The 25,384-nt window shown below is 45.1% G+C and overlaps 1 protein-coding gene across 2 annotated transcripts in view; it reads right to left on the reverse strand.

The window, feature by feature from the left end:
* The window catches only part of LOC105903710 (serine/threonine-protein phosphatase 6 regulatory ankyrin repeat subunit A), a 40,746-nt gene that overhangs the window by 13,964 nt on the left and 1,398 nt on the right, over nt 1-25,384 (reverse strand). Inside the window, exons 1-5 of one of the 2 annotated variants that reach the window (XM_031586495.2) lie at nt 15,399-16,029; nt 12,028-12,111; nt 8,198-8,276; nt 1,804-1,874; nt 1,330-1,530 (exon numbers count right to left, since the gene is read on the reverse strand). In XM_031586495.2, coding sequence (XP_031442355.1) covers nt 1,330-1,530; nt 1,804-1,874; nt 8,198-8,276; nt 12,028-12,111; nt 15,399-15,578 — 615 coding nt within the window. In that variant the 5' untranslated portion in view covers nt 15,579-16,029. Of the gene's footprint in view, nt 1-1,329; nt 1,531-1,803; nt 1,875-8,197; nt 8,277-12,027; nt 12,112-15,398; nt 16,030-25,384 lie in introns of those variants that run through there. The other variant, XM_012831490.3, reaches the window with a different exon arrangement.

The raw sequence follows: 25,384 nt of genomic DNA on the forward strand, positions 1-25,384 counted from the left end.
ATAGATTTAGATCTCAACTGCTACTAAACGGGACAGCATAATTAATAGTCTGTGCAGTAGATGCAGTATGCAGTTGCTATATGTTGTCAAAACATAAGCTTAAGATGAGTGTGTGGTGTGGATAAGCATGAATGGTTCAATTGCCCGAGGGGTGCCATGGGGAAGATCATGGCCTATGGCAAACAATTTCAAGGAAAAGGATCTTGTGTTCTTGTTTTATTATTAGCAGGTTTGTGGTGAAAGTACTTGCAACAGCCTTGCAATGATGGCACAAAATGTTTAGCTATAGAGTTCAGCAGGACATTGTGATGTCACAATTGTGGGCATTATGTGTCACAAGTGTTTAAAAACAGTCCATTGTGATGTCATAATGACTACATAGCTGCAATAAAAACACAAACCCTTGTGACGTCAATAGCGAGTCTGCTTCAGAAACAAAGAATTGCACAGTCCTGTGTGATGCTATAATGAGTGGACGGCTTTATTAGGCAGTGAAGGATGTGTGCCAACTGCTTGTGAGGTCATGATCCCTGAGACTTGACTGAGATTGGGTTGGAGGAAAGTTAGTCCGTAGCTATGTCACAGGGATCTGTGTCGGCCTTTGTGATTGAACAGGCCCGTAAATGTCAGAGTGTTGCCCTGACCCTTGTGTTATAAAAGTGACTGGTCCTTGTATGAGAACACTGCTGAGGTTATAAATACTCATTCTTCACAATGGAAGGTGAACCTGGGCTAGTAATCTGATGACCTCTTACATTGATTGGAAGCTGTTGAAAATGAAACAACACCCGACTAAAATTTCAAACATGTCTGATAATTTACAGAATGTCTGACAATTTACAGAATGTCTGACAGCTTGTAAACTGCATTCATTGCGACATCCTACTCATACCAGAGACATTTCATTATTCTGGAACAAGCCTTTACACTAAATAAATGGTACTATAGCACTAGCGCAAGTCTCTGTAATGAAAATTACTGCTAACAACGCCACTTCAGTATATTGTTATTGTGTCAGCACTGCATTATAGTAACAGTTAACACTATACATCTTTGTAGACAAACTATCTGCTGACAACATAGCCTGGTTAAAATATTGATTCTATAGCAAAGCAATGAGTAGTTCAATAGTTAAGAGATGAGTGAAATGTGGCCCACAACTCTGCCCTTCTTTTGAGTTTCATGATGTTTACAGCATTGGTAGGAAGTGTCACATGATGAAGTTGTGTACCTGCACACTTCTGAGACACAGTCAGTGACTAAACTAGTGTACCAACCAGTCCCTAAAGAATTAGAGGCAGTATTATGGAACGGTGGTGCGAGACTGACCTCCACATGACCACTGAAGGCAGCGTGATGCAGGGCGGTGCGGCCAGCCCGGTCCGACACATTGACGTTGCTGAGCAGCGGCACCAGGGCCTCGGCGCAGCGCACGGCCTTGTTGGCGGCGGCAATGTGTAGCGGGGTTTGCCAGTTCTTGTCCCGTGCGTTCACATCTGCCGAGTGCTTCAGCAGCACCTGCACTGCCTCCTGAGGACAGGAAGTAAGGGTGCAAGGGGGGTGAGAGAGGGGGTTGTGGTATAGAGAGGAAGAGAGAGGGAAGGTGTGAACAAAAGCAAGAGAGGGATTGTAGAAGGGAGAGAAGGAGAAATGGTGGGTTAAAGAGATGGAAGAGAATAAAGGGAGTTTAGTATGCAAGAAGATAAAGCTTGCATAAACACATGAGTAAGAGAGAGTGTGTGTGTGTGTGTGTGTGTGTGTGTGTGTGGTGTGTGTGTGTGTGTGAGAGAGAAAGTGCGCTACCTCGCTGCAGGAGGCCACGGCTCGGTGAAGAGGGGTCAGCCACTTATTATCTTTGGCATTTACTCTCGCTCCTGTGGGACGGCAACAACCAGCATGGAGATGGGGAGAGAGAGAGAGAGAGACCGCAAATAAAAAAGGGCGACATTAAAATATTACTCAAGATCATTTTTAAAGAGGGATGACACAGTCAACTGGCACAGGGGAAAAGTAAGGCACGACAGGAAACACACACACACACACACACACACACACACACACACACGGGAAAGTGTGCTGTTGGCTCTTGTGAGCCGGGGAAAGACAGGGCAGACTCCCGTGATCTTTCCGGGGCCACGTCTATGGGCTTCAAAAATAGCCGGCCAGCACCTGTTGTCCTAATCCATCAGGCCAGAGAGATCCAGCCTCCACCCATCCCCATGTAAACACTGCCGTTCCAGGAAAAGAATGTGTGTGTGCGCTTTCTGGTGAATTGGAGGGGGATGCATGCAGAAACACCTCTAAGCTATGTGAATGGAAAGGTCAAGGAACGCGTCACTACACTTCTGGTTGCACATAAGCTATTCTGCTCTAATGGTCCCATTTTCTTTGGCATTTCTCGACAAATATCCAAACTGCTCTGCGGTTGATCACTGATGATGTTAAACTTCATGTGATTTCCCTAAAAATGTACATTCCATAAACTCTAATCTGCCCCCCCCCCCCCCCCCCCCAGATCACATTCCTGTGGTGACCCTTCAAAACACTACAACATCAAAGATTCAGAACAAGCGATTCATTTGAACCCCACACAGGTAAAAAAAGAAAAGGAAAGAAGAATAAAAATAAAAAACTCCCCAAAAACAGCCCCTAATTGAAATTGTACTGTGTAGCCTAGGAATAACTCATCTTTAGATGGCTTGAGATAGATTTAGCCATTAAGTGAGAAAGCCCAGTGCCTGGAGGAATGAAGAATACTACAGTCTTACTCAAGACTCAAACTGCTCTATAAAATAAACAAGATTTGCTGGGGCTATTTCAGGGATGTCAGTATGATGTTTCATTCCGGGACCAGTGCACTTTGCCAATGGAATCACACAAAGGGCAAAAACCTGCACTCCAGATGATCAAGTCAAAACCTTTTCTTAGGCCGGCTACAGCCACATTCTTGTGTGATTCTGACTAACAGATGACTTCTCCCATTACCCCCTTATATTCAAAAATACCATCATTTAAGACTAGAGTTTACATTTATTAGGGTTCCTCCGTCAGGAGGAAACCTATTGTTATTGTAGGTATTATTATTATTATTCTAGTGCAATGGGAGTCAATGGCAGCCCCTAGAACCGTATGGTAACTTTTTCTGAAATTTGGCACACTCATTAAGGACAGTCCCTTCTTCACTCACACCAAGTTTCATGTCTCCCACTAGACCACACTAGCGCCACCAACGGGTCAAAGTTGGACTTTTGTTAACACTGTAACTTTTGAACCATTTGACCGATTTTCAAAAATGAGGTACCACTGGATTCCTTGGATCAAGACGAATTCAACACACCCTATGGCGTAAATTTCCGGTTATATAGATTTTCCGCAATTTCCGGTTTTATCAAAAACCTTTGAAAGGCATCAACTCCTACAATGTTTGTCAAATCTTCTTCAAAATCACCAGAGATGATCTTCAGACTAAGCCTCACAACAGAATTTTGATTCCAACAGAATTTTGATCCTCACAACCATTTGTCCGATACAGCCACTCAAATGCAGCAGAAAAGCTTTCAAACAGGAAGTGAAGTCATATCTCAGCAAATCTTTCAGATATCAACACCAAACTTGGTATGCACGTGGAAGACACTACAACATGTCCCCATGTGCAAAGGCAACTTCATATCTTCAAAAATGATTGATATAAAGCAAATTGCATTAATCGCTAACGCTAAAATAATGCTTTACACATTTTTCATTCAAAAAGTGATACTCTGATTCAATCACAAGTTCATATGAAGACACTTGAGAATGTTTAGTACACAAATCTGAAAAAAAGTTGACTAAGATGAAAAGTAGATTTTTGGTGAATATTTGAAACATGCATGCTTGGCTAATTGCTACCACGATTTCCAATATAATCTGTCCCTGTCCGCTCCTTCGCTCCCCGCGCGGCTTGCCCCCAATTCTCACAGACACAAACTTTCACCTGACACACCAGCGCAGTTCCCAATGTAATGTAGCCGGGTAGCTTTAGGACCCAGGAGTTTATAGGCAAGCCCACGGGTGACAGGCTACATTTGTTAGCTTTAGGATCCAGTAGCTTCTAGACAGCCCATGGCTGACGTGCTGTTTTCTTAAAGTGGCATTATACAGTAATTGTACATCAGGATTAGGGATAGGATAAGCAGTTTTACCTTAAAATAACAGTTTTAAAAAAATTGGGGCGCTACAATGACTTTTCATATGGAGAATCGCCTCCGTGCCATTGCCATACCAGGGTCCGTAGGCATATTACCTCGTTATGTAGGTTTGCTGAAGCTGCCCAATTACTACTGTCTGCTGAACTAGTAAGTAACTTATTTGCCGTCTTGCTTAGTCTTGTGTGTTGCACTTCATTGGTGTTTGACTGTGTTAGGACAGTTGTTGACTAACTAGTTTGTCATAATGTCAAAGTCAGCACATTTCAAGAGATTTCGTTAGTTTTAGCCGCTAGCATATCGTTAGCGATTAGCAATTGTTCCGTTATGCTACTTTAATAAGACCTGCAATAGTTTAAATTGCCGTGTTGTAATGGAGTCAATTGTTTGCTGCGAGGTTTACTGAATGCTTTAGACATTAGCTCCGTGTACTTCAGGTAGGCTGGCAACTCTCTTACTACATCCATAGTAGCTAGCATATTTGCATGGTGTTCAACCTGGTGAGATGTAGCCTAATGTTTTTACCACATAGCGACAGACTCCTCAGCCGTTGACGTGACTGTGGACGAGTGTTGAGCAGCGAGGTTACAATTCAACAGCCCTCGGTATGTTTTGTTACATAAGTTAAGAACATTTATATAATGATGCTGTTGCTATTGTGTAACTAATACTGGCATTTCTACCACAGGTAGTGTCCAGCAACTGCCACTGGTTTTCCCACATTAGTTTCTCATTGTTTTATTTCTTTCTGTTCTCTGTTTTGTTTAGCTTAAGGGCCTGTTTTGTGTGCGTTATTATTTTGGAGTTATATCTGTATTTTGAGCCTTGGTTATGCTAGGCTTGCTAACCTGGTGACAGAGCTACCAACTCTCACGGTTTCGCCGTGTGACACACGCTTTTTGCATGTTTTCACACGCACTTCACGCTAAAAAAAAATTCAGATTTTGGGCCGGGACGCGTTCGTTCCTTTGCAAACTCCCCGACGTTATATGGCGCTAAGGAGCGCATCTGTAAACCTATTCGCTGCATAGACATCCTATTTCCCCCGAAAGTCCCGAAGTAATAGCGACAGCAGAAGAGTTACAAAGAGAGACAACTGGGGGAGAAAGTCGCGAAGAGAATCTATCGCTGAAGAAAATCTTCATCTCCAATCTGAGCAGAGACTAGGTATGTTAATGACATGTGGTTCAATTAAGTACTCACTCTCTTAAACTTTAAATCTTGAAAGAAATTATTCGTTTGTGTTTGTGTGTGTGAACTTGATTTTGTGTGGTGAATGTAAACTCAGCTGTCATTACAAGCAGCAGGAGAGCGCCTTGTTAACCTCGTGGTATACTGCATGCTCAAATCATCATAGCATTGTTTATTTAGGCTGCTCACATAGCATTTATCTTTTTATTAACAGGCCAAAGAAAGGACTCACTCTGAAGACTTTTCCAAACAACACTTTGAACAGGTAAGATGTATTCCCAAAGAATTTAACATAAAGACAGGAATGATGAGGTATGTTCACTCCTAAACTGCACCTGAGTTATTCTTATATGGCTTTTCCTCGAACATGTGTATGAACTGCTGCTGGTCGATGACAATATACCTATAACTTAACAACCTGTAACTCTACTTTCATACATAGGTTTCCCCATCTCCTCCCATACCATGGGCCAGAGGAGCATGACCACCTGGGTGAGGAGTTTCTGAATTATCAGACTATGCCAACCACCTCCCTTCAGGACGAAACTGAGATGGAAAGCTTCTGGGCTGGAATGGCAACACGGAAACATAAGGTATACTTTTTTTTGGCTTTCTTTTTGGCAGGTGTGGCTTGGCTACATCTGTTGCTATTATTGATGCATGCCTATATTGTGTCATACATGATGCAAACTATGCATGTTGTATCTGAACTTTGTTACAGTGTACTTACAGTATTAATCAAAACAAAATATGGTATGTTTTTCCATTTTGTTCTTTGTTCATTCTCAATAGGTGGCAGGAACCAAAGAATTTGAGAGGCTTGTTGCCGTCGCCAAGCTGGTCCTGGTGTTGCCCCATTCGAATGCAGATGCTGAGAGGGTGTTTTCAGTGTTCAGTGGGACTGAACAAAACTAAGACCAGAAATAGCCTGGCATTGGATGGCACCCTGTCTTCAATAATGGCCATAAAGATGGCCGACCTGGAGCCCTGTTTCAGATGGGAGCCCCCCTCAGAGGTCATCAAGGCCTCCAAGAAGGCCACAGGCCAGTACAACCTTGCCCACAGATCTTAGAAAACGACTAACCAGGTTCTGATCTGCACCTGATACCTCATTTTAGTTATTTTTGTCATGTGTTGATCTATTTTATTGCTTAAAAAGGCTACTGTTTAAGCACTTTATTTGTTGCACTTTTTTGTTTGATGGAACGTGTGGTGGGAGGCTTTGAATAGTGAAAAATATTTCTCCCCTAACTAATCTTGTGTCATTTTTTGCTGTTCATAAATCGTTAAGTGCTCTTAAATTAAGTGCTCATAAATCATTAAATACAATTATTAACAATATAGGTTAGGTTCCAGTTAAGAATTAGTTGAATACCATTGTAATCAAAATGTCAATCAACCTACCTTGGTAAAATCTTAAACACAGGTCTATTAATTAGGCTATATTGTGGTACATAGACAGTCATTGAGGCACAAGAATAGTTTTCTGGTTGAATGTTCAGCTCAAGTCTAAAAGGCCCTACAAGTCATGATCAGATGAACATGAATCAGAATAAGTTCAGGTATTGCACATCTTTAGCATACCACCCAAAAATCCACTAGAATGCAGGAAATAACATCTACTTAAACCAAAATGTCCTGGGGGTGGACCTTCAGCTATGTCTTTGCTTCACAGAATGTAACCAATGTTGTCCATCTCCAGTAGGCCCCACAGTAGGCAGACTTTGGGCCCCAAAAACCAACAGAATGCAGAGCACAACATGGGTACAACGCCAAATTAATTCCAATTCCCTGATATCTGAGCCACCCAACGTGTGTAGCTGCGTGCGCGGCAACATTTTCTCACTCCAAGGTTTTTTGAAAAGTTGGCAGCTCTGTGGTGACACGTTTTAGTACACTTTGCAGTGAGTGTGTTTGCCCTACAATGCTAAAAAGTTGCAGTCAAATTTGGCAAAATTGCTAGCTTGGATATTATCTTTACATTTAGATGGGTTGGTGGTTACAAACAATGAGGATGCGCATGCAGCTTCAAGGCAGAACAATGCCTACCATTTCACCTTTACTGTATATGTTCCATCCACCCCCCCTTTCTGAATAAAGTTCCATTGATCTGATTTGTTGCTATCTGTTGCTATAAAAACCATTTTAGCCAAGCTAACTAACATTGTTTTTAGCTAGCTGACATTACCATTCAATCACAAACAAAACATGAATAGAAATAACTTGCTAACAGGGTCCTCACGTTTAATCAAAAGCTTGTAGTGAGATGCATGACCCCCCGAGACAAGCTTTCATGTTAATAATACTGTCGGTCACCCTGATTGTGCATGTTGACCAGAGCACAGGTGGCCTGACAGAACACGCTTCAAAGTTGTCACTTTCAAAAGGGTGGCATTTTAACCCTGTCAGTCCAAAATGTCTAAAACTTGGTACCCATGACTTATTTCTCATGGGAAACAAAAAAGTCTCAAGAACCCATAATGTCACCAGCATGGATATTTCTCCACAGTGACAATTTCTGAATAATTTTAAAAAATGACTTCAAATCGGCCATTGATCCAATTAGCTGTCCAATGTTGTGTACATGTATGAAATACATGTCAGTGTCATGTCAATTTTGTAATGATTGGAATGTTGAGGAGGAACCCGCCATTGCTGCCTGCAGCTATATTTATAATTGTTTTGTTTTTTTAAATACATTTTTTAAAGAGTTCACAAACTGTTGGCACTGTATGTTCTGTTTGCACGCAGGATCTTTCTATATGCCCCAAGAGCTAATTTGGGTGAGAATGAGGCTTTGTGAGAGGAAAGGTCTTACATACCTGACAGAATCAGCAGCTCAATGATCTCAGCATCTCCCAGGTAGGCAGCAGCATGCAGAGGCGTTCTCTTCTCATTGTCCTATAGGAGCCGGGCACATGAACAAACGACCAATCAGGAGGAGAGGAAACAGAAATTACTTCTGCTTGAATTACACCAGTTGCACTGTGTTTTAGAAATAGATTTTGAAATGATTATTGAGATGAAACAAAAAAATAAAATAAAATAAAATTATCAAGACTGCATGTTGAAAATCAGGAGTGACTCGACAACCACTAGGAACTGTTGACCAATGGTTCAGTCACAGAGGTAAAACTGAATGGACCTGAAACTTGACCCTCTGACCCAGACTTCCTTATATTCAGAAGGGGGAAGTCAATCTTGTAATATGAGGTCAATTCAAAAGCACTACTACTACTACCACCACAAGAGAATGCTTGGGGTGGGTGAATGAGGAAGTGAGCGTAACGGGCGAGGGCGATTTCATGACAGCCCCTCAGAAAAACTCTAAGAAGGAAAAAAAAAATTGGAGAGGTTCTCTGTCTCTGAAGATTGTGCCAGAACACTAAGTGAAATGTCACTCTCCCCCACTGCCTCCCTCACCCTCACACACAGACACTCACATACTGGATCTGAACCAAACAGGCTTGTATTCTTTTCCAGGCCGTGATGCAGAGGCCCAGCACAACACAGCACAGCTGGGCTCTGCAGTTGCTACTACTCCTGCTACTACACTGGTCCGACTCCAAGTTCCCATCACCACTTCTGACACATTTCATTTGTCCAGAGGGCAGGGCTTGCTCTCCTACTGCTGTGGCTGGGATCCTGCTCGGAGATGGTTAGCCGTGCCGTTCATCGCCACTGAATTATGGGTAGTTGAATGGCCGGTGCATGTTTTGACCACGGCTTTTAATTAGGCTCGTCCCCTGGGTGACATTATTGAATCAGCACTGGTTACACGCCTGATATAGCCGGGAGCAGTGGTCAAGTGAAGGAGTCTGTTTGTGTGTGAGTGTGTGTGTGAGTGTGTCAAAGTGTGTGGTTTGTCTGTCTACTAATATTATGTATGAGTAGTCTTGTCAGGAGGAGGAAAAGGTTTGTGTGTGTGTATGTGTGTGTGTGTGTATATATGACAGGGTATTCCGGTTCTGTGTGTACAGTCTTGTGAGGAGGAGGAGGGTATGTGTGCTAGGAATTTATATTTGTATCTGTATTTGTTGAGGCAGCAAAATGATTTGTATTCGGATAAAAGTAGAAATAGGCCTAACAATCCTGTTTTAGTTTGTATAACACTTCTAATCTCAGGATATTAAAGTGTTAATACAAGTGTTCTTCCATAAACTCTTATAATAATTATAAACACTTAAATGTAGTATTGGTTTATGGTATTCTCCACTACTAGGGTCATCATCAGGTCAAGGCAAATCATTTCTCCCCCACTGTGTCCGTTATTGGCTTTGGCTTTGCTGTGGAAGAGAGACTTGCAGGGATAGGACATGGCTGTGTTGTAGTACTGTAAGCTAGTACTGTAACTAGTACTGTAAGCTAGTCTCTTCTTCCAGGGTCAAACAAACTCTTTATACTGCAGGTCCAACAGGGTAACAAAAGTAACATTATAATAATCTACCTCAGTGAACAAGTTAAGGTTATTACAAAAACAAAAGACCTAATCAAAACAAAATTGTGGAGAAGCCATTCATTTTGGCTCCTTTTCTGTGCTTTCTCTCTCCTCACATCAGCACAAGCAGGAGGAGTAAACATGCCCTCCATGTTCACAGTTATGAGGAACACCAACTATTCTACATGTTCTTTCTCCCCCAAAATATTTGTGTTTTGCAGAATATTTTGCTGAATTCAGTTTCGGCTCCACCCCTAGTGTTTGTGTGTTTATAGTTGTGCACTCCTGTTATGTGCGGTATTGTGCTGAGGATGAGATGTGTGTGCGTGTGTGTTTATGTGACACTGGTTGATAAATGACCTCAGTGTAAACCCATGCAGTGGGGTTGAGATCAATGATAGGTTGGCTCTCAGGGGAGCCTGCGCAGACACTGGAAACTGCAGGGGTACAGGACGGGCTTCAATCATCCCCTCCGCATCACGTCACAGTAGCATCACACATCACATCACTGTAGTGACAAACTTCACATATCTGCAGTACCATACATACATCACTGGAGCAGCTTACCCTCACGTGACGGTAGTACCATATGTCACATCACTACCTAATGTAGTTCTCCTGGTCAACATCTTGACTACATTTCCGTGTTATAGTTTACAGTGTAGTTAGTTAAGTATTTAACAGACGCTTTTGTTCAAAGCAACTTACTTATATCATCAAGCTTCACATGTTATGCTGCTTTCTTTCGCTTCAAAAAGTTACGGCACTTCTCCCTCCCCCTCCCTCTGCGCTTGAGGGACTCTACCACAGACTCATGGCTGCCAACAGTGGGAGGGATGGGGCTTGGCTTAGAGGCCTCAGCCTGGATGTGATCAAGTACTGCTGAGAAAACGATGACGATGATGGGCCGAGACAGCTCAAGCTCCAAAAGCCAAATTGAAAGGCAGCCTCCGTAAACAGACACTCATTTAAGGCTAAAAGCTTGTTTGTTCCGCTGATCTGGAGCCAGTCCTGTCCCCCTGTCCACCCCCCTATTTCTCTCTTTCATCGCCTCCCCCTTCCTTTCTTCCTCTTATTCACTCCATCTCTGCAGAGAGCCATCAGAGCACGACCCATAAACTGGGATCACATGACCTCACTGGCTCATCCCCCCCTAAAAGCAGCCATGTCTCCAGCCACAGGATGGGGCAACAGAGGAGGCCGAGCCAACACACAGCCACTTATTACACAGGGCGTCATTCAAACATCAACACATTAAACTTCATGGCTGCTTTTCTTCTTGTCTCCATTTCTTGCTCTCTTCACCCTCTCCATCTCTCATTTTGTCCATCTCTCCCTCTCTTTCTGTCCATTTCTCTCTCTTTCTTTCTTTCTTTCTTTCTGTCGATCTCTATCTCTCTCTCTCTCTCTCTCGTTCTCGATCATTCTCTCCCCCCTCTCTTTCTGTCTCTCTCTCTCTCTCTCTCTCTCTTGATCTTTCTGCCTCTCTGGAGTGTTGTTCTTTCTCTCCAGCCATCAGTCGATATCTGCCCGGGCGCTCCATCTCCCGGGGAATCGATGTGGCAGCAGCGTGGTCATTACTGGGCCAGTTAATCAGTCGGCTGCCCGCCCGCCCGCCCGCCCACTCTCTCTCTCTCTCTCTCTCTCTCTCGCTCTCTCGCTCTCTCTCGCTCTCTCGCTCTCTCTCGCTCTCTCTCGCTCTCTCTCGCTCGCTCTCTCTCGCTCTCTCTCTCCCTCCAGGCGGGCCGGCCTGCAGAGCACAGACCTTGGGTCAACTCCAGAGTAGAGGAGGGGACCAGAGCTCCAGAGTGGCCCACAGGAGCCAGTCATGACCCCATCCAGTCACTACCGACTGAGCTGAAGATTCACCAGGGCACATCTTCACACTCACAAACACTGAGTGCTGACAGAGAGGCAATGGGCCAGACTTAATTACTAGCCCAGGATTAAGGTCACTATACAAGGGTACTTTAAAAAGAGAGGCCCTGTTGAGAAACACACTCACCCAATCGCCTTTGGACTTGAATGAGAAAGGAGAGGGGTGTGTGTGTGTGTGTGTGTGTGTGTGTGTCATTGAACACACCACTCATGTGCCATCAGTGGACGCACGAGATGACACTGTGACACTCTTACACAAACATTTACTGAAATAAAGAAAGAAAGAAATGGTTCATTTTGGAACCCAGGTGAGATATCCATGTTAGGTGTCCTTACCTGCACGTTGACGTCCTCCTTCTTGAATATGAGCGATCGCACCTCATCGGGATCCACATTAAATATAGCTTTCAGCAGTGAAGGCTGCGGAGGACACGGAGACATGGAAGAGGCCACAATCAGAATGTCATCAAAATAACCACAATACATTCACAGAAGGAGGACGCAACAGCTGTGGCCAATCCTGATAACAGCAAATAGCACGTCATGCGCAGAGACAGACTGGCAAGTGTTACACTGATAGATATCTAGGGCTAGAGAGAAACACATAAGTACCGTCTCTGTTCCCTGCAGAGAGTATTACTGTATTCTAGATTACCCAAAGAGTAAATACCTCAACTGCACAAGAGACAGTGTACATATAAAACACATCCACTTATAACCCCAACCCCATTATCAGGACTAGACTGGTCGCGCACAGACTTATTGATTTGACTTTACCAGGGTGGTACAAAACATCACAGGACTCCATTAGGTAACAACAGCTAAGTTGGTGCTCAGCCAAATGACTGCCAATGAGGTGGAAGACTGCCATTCACACTAACATTACAGTCGGAACCAGTATAAGGATGGGCATTTTGGTCATATTGACAGCTTTAGTACTCGACAAAAGGTATTTGAGAACTCATATTCCGGTGTGTGCGTGTGTGGATTGATCTTGCAACAAGTGTAAGTAAACCACCAGCAAATCTTGGCTACCATTTTGGCTATGTGGTTCTTTCAACTCTGCTAGCACTGCATGTCTGACAGTGGTAAAAGACATCTTCCTTTTCAGTCAAAATGTATATGTTTTATGCAAGGTGATGGCGCACTGTACAAGTAGTAGAGTTATATGACAGCTTTGTGCTGCATAATTTGCACTGCACTGTATTAAAATAGTGTTCATTTTTGTGCTTTTTACAACTCACTGCACGTTTTTGAAGCGATTAGCTGTCCATTTTGTTTCTTCGTTCACTGCCCCCAAAAATGGCTCCAACCTGAGTTTCGGCGTCAAGCGGTGCCAAGCAACGAATACAGTCACTCTGCAGCAAAGTTGAGCGAGAGGCTATTTGTGCACATTAATCTGTACACTCACCTGCTTTCACATTACATGTTTCTGCTCTAATGCTTTGGAATGGAATGTTGGGCGGCCTACAATGGTTGAAGCACATCGAAAGGTAGAGTGACTACTAGCAGTGAAGAGTTTGAGTGGGGTTGTTCCAGGATATCCTCACTCATGGAATGCCTCTTGCCCAATCAGAAATGATTAAAATCGGTGCACCGGATCTAACTGGTAGAAGTTACACACTAAACATTAAATCATGCATTGTGTTGTTATGAGTGATCATTGCTGTCACTTGTGATTTCTTCATCACTCGTACGCATCCCTAGTCTGGGATGGGCCAAACAGCCACCCACATACAAACAAGATCTCAATGGGAAGAGACAATGATGAGCAAACAGCTCCTAAAAACTCAGGTTCTTTCAGTTATGCCAGTTCTTTCAGTTAATTAAAATCTTGCACAACACACCCCCCCACCTCTTTTAAACATCAACTCCAGACACCAAATGAAACAGAAACGTGGCAAGCATATGAAGCAATCATCAACCACAAGTATGGTCTGAGAACATTCAACAGCCTCTGTGACAAATTAACACCTCCGCCAAACACACTCCCTCCGTGGTGCCGCCGGTGGCTTCAGAGCGCGAGGAGCTCCCAGAGACCGAGGGCCTATCCACTGACCGGCTGCCTGGTCTGCCTGGCTCAGGTACCATCAGAGAGTGACAACCAGACGCTCCCAGATGAAGAGGGGATCACACACGCTCAACAGGCTAACTGATACAGCCATCAAACCATCATACTCAAGACACTATGAGGACAGGCCTATCACAAGCGCGCACACACACACACACACACACACACACACACACACACTGTCAAGCTTCCAGAAATGGCTGTGTGTGTGTGTGTGCGCATGATCCCCCACACACACCTGTCCAGTTTCCTAAAATGGCTCCTTGTGTGCCCAGACATTCACTTCCAGTTTCCTGAAATAGGTGCACACCCACAAGAGCAGGGGCGCTACGCTCTCTCCTTACGGAAGCTCCGCTCCAAAATAGTCTGGTTCCCCAAATACACAAGCTTTCAAACAGGCAACTCATCCTCACGCAATACTAGGCTTACTCTGGCAGTTAATTAAAGAAGCACACCAAGCACAGCTGCAAAACACCACAAAATAACAGAGGGGCCGAGAGTAAGTGAATGTGTGTTCTTCTGTGTTCCAGGATGTCATAAATGTAGGCATGTTGTCACTAGTACCAGTACACATGTAAGCAGCGAGCTACTAAAATCCGCCCTCGTTTAACAGGTAGCAATTTTCTGCTCTTTTCCCCACCAAACAATCTTTGGCCAACAAACCAGACGGCACAAAGCGTCAGCAAGCCTGTTTATGGAAATAACAAGCTGCTCTGTGTGCTAGTGAGCTAACAGCTAAGCTACAAGCCCAGTTGTCCCTAAAAATTGTCTGCTTGTGGAGAATGAGAACCATACATTGTTGTGCTGTCAACATAATATGCCCGTTGTTCCTCTCTACCTCCCTCCCTCCCTCCCTCAATCTAAAGCTTCAGACCCCCCACTCCGCCACCCTAGAACTGTCCTGTTCCAAATGAAGTCATCGCAGTATGTTGATGCTAATCAGCTGGATAGCATCCTGCTGAAACACAAGAGTGCCTGGTGTTAGCCCAAGCTGCGGCAGGATTAGCGTGGCGGTGTTAAACCAGTAACACATCCGTGTGAAACCAGTGAGAGGCATCTGCAAAAGCAGGCAGGGGCACGTTTCTCTGTGTGCCTTGGGGGAGAGGGTAAGGTTGGCTACAGTAGGGCAGCAACAGCATATGACATTTAGCTGGGGTGCTACCGCAACGCGGCGTCCTTGTTGAGGACATTGTGAAACATTTCACAGCTAAGCTGTAGATGTCGGAGAAGAAAAACTCATGTAATATATGAAAACACACACACACACACACACACACACACACACACACACACACACACACACACACACACACACAGGTGTGGAGAGCGATCCGATGCAGAGCACAGGCCCTGGCTAGCAAGGCCGACATGTCTGTATCTGCTCTGGAGCAATTATATTTACAACACAGAGACAAATCAAATCACAGGATCAAAGGGATGAGCAGGTAGGTGATACAGAAAGGTGAAAACCGGCACAGGAATTTTCCATTCCTATTTCCCCCAACACCAGGTTTGCATATTGCATATGCATGAAAAAAAAAAAATGCTATACTTTCAAGAGCTGCTCAAGGGGTTGCATATGCACTCTGAATTTCTCTCCTCTCGTTCTCTCTCATTATCTCCATCGCATCCTCACCTTTTCTTCCTGAGTGTGAACGCTAGGTGCCGGTGGCCGCGGTGCACGCTGGGAAACGCGGTCCCGGCTGCCTTTGGCACGGCGGGTGACGGGGGAGTGGTCGGGGGAGGGGGATGGCTCGTCGTCTTCCACCTCCTCCAACACCACGATGCACACGCGGCTGGTACGCTCCGACCTCATGGGTGCACCCCCGCTGAATATACCTCCTGCCGCCGCCGCCAATGGCCCAGCAAAAAATCTGCTCCTACTCCTTCACCTCCGACTGACGTCTCCTTCACGTCTCCTTCACCCCTCCTCCTCTGTCCCCTCTTCCCTTTCCCCCTCCCCGGCTCCGCTCGTGCAGGTAAGCTCCAGTCCGAAAGGGACCTTCTTCACGCCGACAATTCCAGAGTAAGTGGAGGCAACTCCTCACGTTTAAAAACCCAAAACGCACACACACACAGGGCAGCGCTAGCGTAGGGGATTCCTCAGCTCACTGCAGCAGTGGAAGTGATGGCAGCAGCATGCGCCAAAAAATGTGCCTGCAGTAATCCCAACCGTAGAGGACACCGTATCCACGCCGACGGAAGGCGAGTGGTGAAGAAACGACAACAAACCGATTCCCACCGGCAGATCTGCCTCCTCTGTTCTCTTCTCCCCTCTCTCTCTCTCTCTCTCTCACTCACACACACACACACACACACACACACACACACCTAAAAAAAAGCACCACTCAATCAGACTCAGCTGTGTGTGTGTGTTCTGGTCCCCTGATTAGCGAGGACAATGCTGTGAGCCTGTGCTCCAGCTTGAGCCTCAGTTCCATTCACCCAGCATGGCTGTCTGCTGAAACCAGCGCTTTTTTCAGCCCTGCCTGCCTGCCTGCCTGCCTGCCTGCCCCCACTGCAACAACAAGCCTCCTGTACCAGCACTCAGAGAGAGAGGGAGGGAGGGAGAGAGGGAGAGAGAGAGAGATGAAAAGGGGGATGGGCAGAGAGAGAGAGAGAGAAAGAGAGAGAGAGAGGGCGAAGGAGATGGGGAGAGAGGGAATCGAAAGGGAGGCAGGGAGGGAGGAGCACTGCACAGGAGAGAATGAATGAGAGTGCAAGGGCAGGAGAAAGAAAGAGAGCAGAGGAGAACAGGAGAGAGAGGGCAGGTAAGAGAGACAGAGAGAGCGAGAGAAAGAGAGAGCAGAGGAGAAAAGGAGAGGGGGTAGGTCTGCTCCTATGGGCACAGAGTGAGAGAGAGAAACAGAGGAGTCACCACACATGCTGACAGCACGACTGGACAGCAATGTAATATGATGCAGGAGATGGAGGGGGAGGAGGAGAAAGTGGGAGGGGAGGAGGAGGGGTAGGGGAGTGGCTTGTGATCGTGAGAAAGAGGGGAGAGAGAGGGATGTAACCATGGCTTTGGATAGGGTTTGGAAAGACTGCCATGACAGCAGTCACGGTTCAGACAGTAACTGGGGTCATAATATAAGGTCAGGTTTATGAGGGGACCTTTACCCACCCACCCACACAAACCGTCACCATACGCATTTTCCTTATGGGACTTTGTGGCTTGAACGTTTACGGGAATGGCCCAGTGGTCTGTCCTTTTCATTTCCAATGTGGTGCAGGAACTACTGGGAAGCCTAATCATTTTGCTCAATTTTGCATCAATTCCGAGCATGACAAAACAACACTACATTTCGCCAGTGGCAGCACCAACATTAGACCGCTAATCCAGAGAATTATCTAAGATTAGCCCAAGGTCGAGTCGACAGTTGAACTTTGCTATAAAGTTGTTTACACTCTAGTATCATGGCAGAATTATTTGATAAAAGACATCAGCACCAGGGTTGATTTCAGATGATGTTTAGCGTGTGTTCATACAGTGACTGTAACCTCAACATGTTAACTCCGTACGTATGGCGTCAGTTTAGTGACAAAACACACATGCGAGGAAACTATTCCGCGAGAGGAAATTCAACAACTGCGAGCGCAGAGACTGACATACTCTCTCGAGAAAACTTGGTCTGCTCGCTCGAAAGTTTGATTTTTGGCAGTGTGTGGGCGGTTTTGGCATTGTGTGGGCGGGAACTAAAGGAGGACGGGCTCTTCTCTGATTGGTCCTGATCGTTGAGGCTTTGACAGTCTCGTATTTATTCCAGGAAAAAGAGTCAGTTCTCGGGACAGTCATTAAATATATCATTCGTCATTAAATATCACGAGAACTGACTCTTTTTTAGGGCTGAACGATTAATTGCATTTGCGATTTAATCGCGATATGATAGAACGCGATTTTCTAACCGCAACGTTCGCGATTAAAAAACGTGGTCACAAAAAAAAAAAAGAAATAAATAGATAATTTTTTTTTTTTTTTAAGATGGTACATTTTGCACAGTGTTTAAAAAGTGCATGCCTAGTGTTTATACTTAAAATTACTTTTTTTAATTACTTAAATGCACAGTGGCAAAGCCACCAATTTGTTGTTCTTGTTTCTGTAATGAGCAGTTAAATAAAAATGTAAAATGTGGGAAAGAATATTTTACACTAAATGTATCTAATATTGTGTTGGTCATATTTAAATCATTCATTACGTTTTGTTGGGGGAAAAAAGAGGATAAAAAAAAAATCGCATATCGAATCGCAATCGCAATATTTTGGTAAAAAAATCGCAATTAGGTTATTTTCCCAAATCGTTCAGCCCTACTCTTTTTCCTGGAATAAATAAAGTGATCGTGGGTCAAATGCCATAATCACCACTAGCATTTAATCAAAATAATGGGTGCCGTTACTTCGGTTCGTCATTAAATATCAGTTTTCATATGTAGCTAAACAGTTGTCGGCTTTGACAGAGTCTCGTAGTCACGTCACTCACTTCAACCAAACTCCGGTATGTAGTTGCATATATGTATGGTGAAAACTGATATTTAATGACGAACCGAAGTAACGGTACCCATTAAACCTGTTTTGATTAAATGCTAGTGGTGATTATGGCATTTGACCCACGATCACTTTATTTATTCCAGGAAAAAGAGTCAGTTCTCGTGGCAGTCGATGTTATCTGCCAGTAGGTAACAGTTAGCTACTAGCTATCTTTAAGCTTGCTGCTAGTATTAAGTGTTGAGCACTACACAGTAAACAACAGTAATTTCAGTCACAAAGTTCATTTTATTGAATTTGTTCATCATTCTTAAAGTTAGAACTTGCAATTGCGAACGTGGCTTGTCCTCTCATGTTATTAAATTGTATTGTTTAGCTGCTAGCTAGTCTACTACTGATCTAAGATTCTAGAGCTCCGCTGACTGCCTCAGAAGATTCCTGCGCTAGCAAGAAGCCTTTGCCTGCTAACTGCTGTAGGTAGCAGTGTTAAAAGCAGTGAAAACACCCGGATCATGGAATAAATTACATTAAAACATTGAAGTCAACTTTGAAAACTCAGCAGCAAGAGCTAGCTACAACAGTTAGCAAGCAAAGGCTTCTTGCTAGCGCAGGAATCTAAAGCTTGCTAGTAGCTAGGTATGTTACCTACTGGCAGATAACAGCGACTATGTCACGAGAACTGACTCTTTTTCCTGGAATAAATAAAGTGATCGTGGGTCAAATGCCACAATCACCACTAGTATTTAATTAAAACCTGTTTAATGGGTACCGTTACTTCGGTTCGTCATTAAATATCAGTCTTCACCATACAAAGACATATGTACATGTAGCTACTTAACGGAGTTTGGTAAACGGTTGTCGTGAATATGACTCTCCTGCTGTCAAATCAAGACCAATCAGAGAAGAGCCCGTCCTCCTTTGGTTCCCGCCCACACACTGCCAAAAGTCAAACATTCGAGCGAGCAGATTAAGTTTTCGCGAGAGCGTATGATAAATTCGAGCGAGCAGACCAAGTTTTCGCGAGATAGTAGGTCAGTCTCTGCGCTCGCAGTTGTTGAATTTCTGCTCGTGGCTGCTAAAATTGAGTGCGCAGATGAAATTTACGCTGGCGAAAACCTGAAAGTTGCTCGAATAGACCTTTATCGCGCGTGTGAGTTTTGGCACTAAACTGACGCCATACGTAGGCTATAATTCCTTTCGCTGTATTTACCGCACAACCTGTGAAATATATATATATATATATATATACACACACACTCTTGCTGGTCTTAAAAATGGTGCTTGTTGTTTTCTTCCACGTCTCGTTTAACCAATAAGCGTCAACCATCACTGCAAGTCCCACCCAGCAGTTTCAGGGCCGCACAGAAGAAGTACCTACCCCGGAGTAGAGACTTATTTCTCCCCGAAAAAGGACCTAGGGTGCTCCTTCAGGGGCACTTCCTGCAGTTGGAACTCGCACAAAGGTGCGGTCTGCCCCAAAATGGCGCGCTAGTTCCGGCAGTAAAAAGGCGCCCCAAGTCCTGGGTCTCAGACTGCAATGCATTAAGCCCACTCAGTTCGGAAAAAAAAAAAAAACACAACCTCCACCCCTAAACACTAACGGACGCACACACACCAGACTGCCCAGGCCAGCCCTGGCATCTAAAAACACAAAACCACACAGGCAAACAACCCCCCCCCCCCAGTAAAAAGATGAATCAGTTGAATCAAAAGCACGATGAGTCACTCCTGCATTCCACAGCACACAGTCACTGAGCAGGACACACCAGAGAACTCCAGGACTCCCTCTCTCTCTATTGCTCTCCTCCTCATCCAATCCTTCCCTCTCTCCCCCCTTCTGCCCTCCTTTTCCCTCATCACAGAATGCCCTCTTCTGAGCTGAAGAGATGGGGCATGAAAAAAACAGCACAAGGCCTCGCAAGAGGGCATCAGTGTGCGCACATACAGTGCATAGAGAAATCCTTCACACACACACACACACACACACACACACACACACACACACACACACTCTCCTTCCCTGTTGTCCCCCTCCCTCTCGTTCCCTGAAACCCACACACTTTCAAAGGACAATATCTTCTGTGTGTCCACAGTGTTCTGTCGCTTGGTGAAGCCACAAGGCCCTAACGCCTTGTCCTCAATGTCTCTATCTGGATCATCCTGTCTGGCAAAGCAAATCAGCATTTACTCGTGTGTACACACACACACACACCAAAATGGATTTGCATTTCATACAGTGCTGAAAACACTATGTCCTTGTCCCTGAAAGTCACGAAAGAGTGAAAACTGGGAAGGCAAGAGATGCTGTACCCTTGCACATAACTGGTTTCATATGAAAGAATGAGGGATAGAGAAAGAGAGAGAAGTCAAATAAGAGAGAGCCGCGAGGAACATTCTGAAGTCACCACACAAACCCCCATTAACCCCTCTGGCTCCAACCGACACACACACGAGTCTTGCCCTGCTCTGTTCATCTCTATGCATGTGTGCTGTACCACAGCACCACCAATACAGACCGGCAGGCTTTAGCATCTGCCTTCATTTGAGCACTTTTCAGCTAGCTTTTCCAGATGCACATTCTTCCCCGCTCGGAGAACCCCAGGGCGGCCATGTTTCTCTGCATTAGGGGCCTGAAGTTCTCTGCCAGGGCTGGCACCTTTATCGTGCCACCTTGCTTGTTCTGTGTAACACTTAGGACAGCCTATTCTTCATATACTGTCGTGATGGCAGAGTATTTCTAGATGTGCTGATGTCTAAACGTATCTAAAATGTCTCCTTCTCACTCATACTAAAATGCACTACAAGGCATGCATCAGACTGCATGCAAACCCCCCCTCCCTCAGCTGAGACCCATTTTGACTGAGGAAACCTTGGCCCTGTTCTGCACATGACCGCAGCGCGCTAGGGACGGTGAAGCGCCACACACCAGACTTCATTTCCTGCGCTGCAGCATTACTGAAACCTGACAAAGGGCTTTCATCCGCAAGGGCTGCCTCAACAGCACCATGACGTCACACTCTCTGCTCCTTCAGGTAACCCTTGGTGACCGTGAGGAGCTGGCATACTAGTGCTTTTCTTGTGATCCTCTACCGAGGGTAAAGACACAGCCTTTTCCATTGAGAGCTACAGCCCTTTACAGGATGGAGCTTTGGGCTTGCTCAGCATGGATATCGGTTCATTGGTCGTGATATTGGTTTGAAATACAAGATTTTAATTCAAAAATTGCCTCGTTTTTTTTAACGCACCCAGGTCCCTGTGAACTGAGGCCAAAATCTGCTGCAGTATTTCTAACCCCCCAAAAGATGGAGAAACCTCTAAGGCCCTATTCTTCTGTGTAGTTTGAACCAAAGGAAGAAGAAATAAAAGCAGCACACACACACACACACACACACACACACACACACACACACACACACACACACACACACACACACACACACACACACACACACACACACACACACACACACACACACACACACACACACACACACACACACACACACACACACACACACACACACACGACAACAGGTAGGCTCTCCACTGCCTCCTTCAGGCCCTACTTAGAATAGCTCACCATGTTTCGTAGGAAAAAAAGGGGGAAAGTGCCAGCTTTTGGCTTACATAAGAACCGGGTGCTGGAGCGCAGGCTTAAAAATAACAGAGAGGTATTTCGCTGCACTAGCAAATTCAATCAGAGAGAACCTCTTAAGACAATCAGCACAACCTGCCACCCAAGCAAAAACGGCACCCGGCCCTGCCGCCTCCTTCCATAAATCCCTCCATAACTCAATAGCCCCCCCTTAGCACGCCAGCGCTCGAGACCACAATAGGCAGACATAAGGCAGTTCGATACTGCCCTGGAAGCCATTTGATAGAGTGCTATGACTGACCCTGAGCCATTTTAACAGCGCGCTCCAATTCTCTTCAGTATCAAAAGAGAGGACGAGAGGATAGACGGATTGCTCTCTCTTTTCCCGGATGAATCATTTGCACGCGTTAGCAGCGAGATCAGACGGGCTGTTTGCATAAAACTCAGCACAAAAGGATGAGTTGGAAAACACACGTCGATCAAGTGCTGGACAGCGAGAACAATTAGAAGGTGCCAAAAGCAGCACGGAGGGCTGAAACGTAATCCGCTGCTTGATACAAGACCAGGCTCTCTCGTTTCCCCTTCTCCCTCATGCATAAACATTCTGCATCTTGAACAGTAGGTAACAAGCGTGTGTGCGTGTTCATTACATTTAACAATTGACGTGCAATAATCCCCATTACTAAACAGTTGAATTGAACTGGTCTGGATGGTGATGCATTCTAATGCACGCAGTCACGGTCTGATGTTTAAAAACGATAGGTGGACTGTCGCCATGGTTGTATCGTGTTGGGCAGAAGCTCAGTGTCATGGCAACAGGCCACACAGTGCAGCTTGGCAACGAGCACTGCGGCTGCCTCGAAAAATAAGCCTTCGTGTGCCCCCTAGTGCCAACACACTCACATACATACATACTCTCACTCACCTCCACCCTCACCAACACACACCTGCCCCCCCCAAGCAGACCCCTCGCATCATGAAGCATTAAGAAGATTAGATATCCTCTCATGTTCGCAAACAGCAAAGCGCACGACAGCTGAGCCGAGGGGGAATATGTGTGCTTTTAAGAGTGTGTCTGTGTGTGATGTCTTCCACTATCCTTTTTCTGGTGTGTGTCCATGCATCTATGTGTGTGTGAGAAAGTGAGAGAGAGACAGAGAGGCAGAAGTGTTAAGTGCAAGTCCAGTTGCCAAGGACTTGTGTTGGTTGTGGAAACCACTCATATCTATTCACTTCTGTAGGCTGAGGCCACAGGGAGCTTAAGTGGGGGGTAGAGGAGAAAGCTCAGCGCCGTGAGGAGGCAGGCAACACCATGAAGAAGACAACAAGACAAAGGTCACACTAGACGCGTCTGCCTCAAGACCGCCATAAGCCCGCCATGGAGCTCCGGGCATCAATGGCAATCAAAGGACGCATTAATACCCATTAGTGAATACTTTCACTGTCCTTTGGAGTGCCGTGTCTAAATGCACTGGCTCTATGACCGATTTCAACAGTAATGACATAGATACATGCATCACCTGCTGTGTCTGCACCAACAGACATTTATAGAAGACCCAAACCGAAAAACACCAAGAAGAGGGGCCGTCAAAGTGCAAAATAGTGGAAGAATTTGACCATTCACAGTTCAGGCAGTGGGTCTGAACACTAGCAGGCCAAATCAAACAGTTCAACATTTTCCATTATTATTGGGTAGACACACACACACACACAAAACTGAACAAACACCAAGCATCATATTCTTCATTTTGTAAACAATCCACTGCACAAACGTGCTTTGATTTACTTCCTCCCAATTCTTAATTCAAAGGGCACCTGCATAAAAAAAAAAACCTACAACCACAATAGCAGGTGACAAACTGGAAATGCCTCGCTTATGACATCATGTAATTTACAGGTGGCATGGTTGGCATGCAGTCCACCACGCTGTGCTGCCAAGGACAGTTGAAGGGAGTGAAAGTGACACGTCATTACAAAACAAGTCCCCTGTGACATTGCACTGGAAGTTCTCCATGGCCTCACTGGGAACCTGTGCTCAGAACAACAGAGGAATTCTAAAGCACGGCACACTGCTGTTTGTCATCTTCCCAGAGTCCACTATCAGGCAATAGACACATATATGCCTTTGTTTGCTGGTTTGAAAGGTCGTTTACAGTCATGTTCTGAACACTATGCATCACTGATCATTCGTTTAAACAGTACACACACACACCTACCTACAGATTGACAGCATTGAGTGGGCTTCCAACTGATCTGACAACCTGTCAGGGGCAGGAGAACCACCTGATGACACAACTCATAACATAGGAATAGCACACTGGACCCCAGTAAAAACCTGCCACCACAGGATTTAACATGGCTACATTTCCCCCAAACCCAAAGTGACAGAGGCACACAGCTCTGGTCCAACCACAGCTGATGTTACAGTGAAAATCAATGGCACGTGTTCCTGTTCCGAGACCCCCCCCCCCCCCCCCCCCCAAAAAAAAAGGCAGTGACAACGTGTCCACAGGGCTATTTTTGGTGGCCGCTCTCATTGTCCACTTTTCAATCAGCACGCAAACAATGGGTGAGACAGCGTAATCAGAACGGCTCTTCCTGTGGCTGTGACTCTGCAGTGAGCCCCCCCCCGGTCATATTTTACTGTATGAAGGAGTGTGTTGGGCCGTGCTAGAGTGTGTGCATGTATGTTCACACACTAGGATGTGGGTCCATGGGTGTGTTTAAGAGTGTGTGAGTCTGAGAGGGTAAGGTTCCATTACAGCACCTCTCCAAGCCATGTCACCCTATTTGTCCTAAAATTATCTACAAGATATATCATTGCAGTCATGACTGAAGACAACTTCAAATGTCAGACTTGTTCCTTGTACTGGTCTGGAAAGTTCATCCGTGTAGCACCCAACTCCCGAAAAAGCACATGCTATGGCATCAACAAGCAGGACCACAATTTGTTTCCATACACTGCCTTGCGTTTTCTTCTTTTGCTTAACTTACAAATTCCCTTTACACACAAATATACGCACTCTTCCCTAAACAAACACATGCACTGATCATAGCGACCGCAAACAAGTAGTTACACTGAGATTATGATGACTCCTATGTACAGTAAGTTAGAAAACATTCGTAACTATAATTGAATATTATGTTACTATCTCTAATACGTCGTGAGCAGGAGAAAGCCAAATCTCAATAATTACATGGAATAAGAAAGAGTGGACAGATAATTCATAAACGCCAAAGAGAGACCTTTGGCCGGCATAAGCCGGAAGAGTTGGGGTCAGGTTTGGTACTCAGTAGCTTAAAGTAACGGCTAAGCACATGAGCGCTTTCTCAATCTTTACACAAACACACGCACAATTGAACACTCCACAAATGCTCCAACGTATTGGTTTATTTGGTGGTGGCGTTGCAGTACGTTGACACCCTGATTTACGTGATATTCTCGAGTAATTCAAATGCATGCCAGACATCGATTGTGTTGCATGCCAGGGCAGTGCAAACAACGTCCCGGTATGCGTAACTTTAGCCTGCTGGGATGAAGA

The sequence above is a fragment of the Clupea harengus genome, chromosome 19 (genome assembly GCF_900700415.2).
Source record: "Clupea harengus chromosome 19, Ch_v2.0.2, whole genome shotgun sequence".
NCBI lineage: Eukaryota > Metazoa > Chordata > Actinopteri > Clupeiformes > Clupeidae > Clupea > Clupea harengus.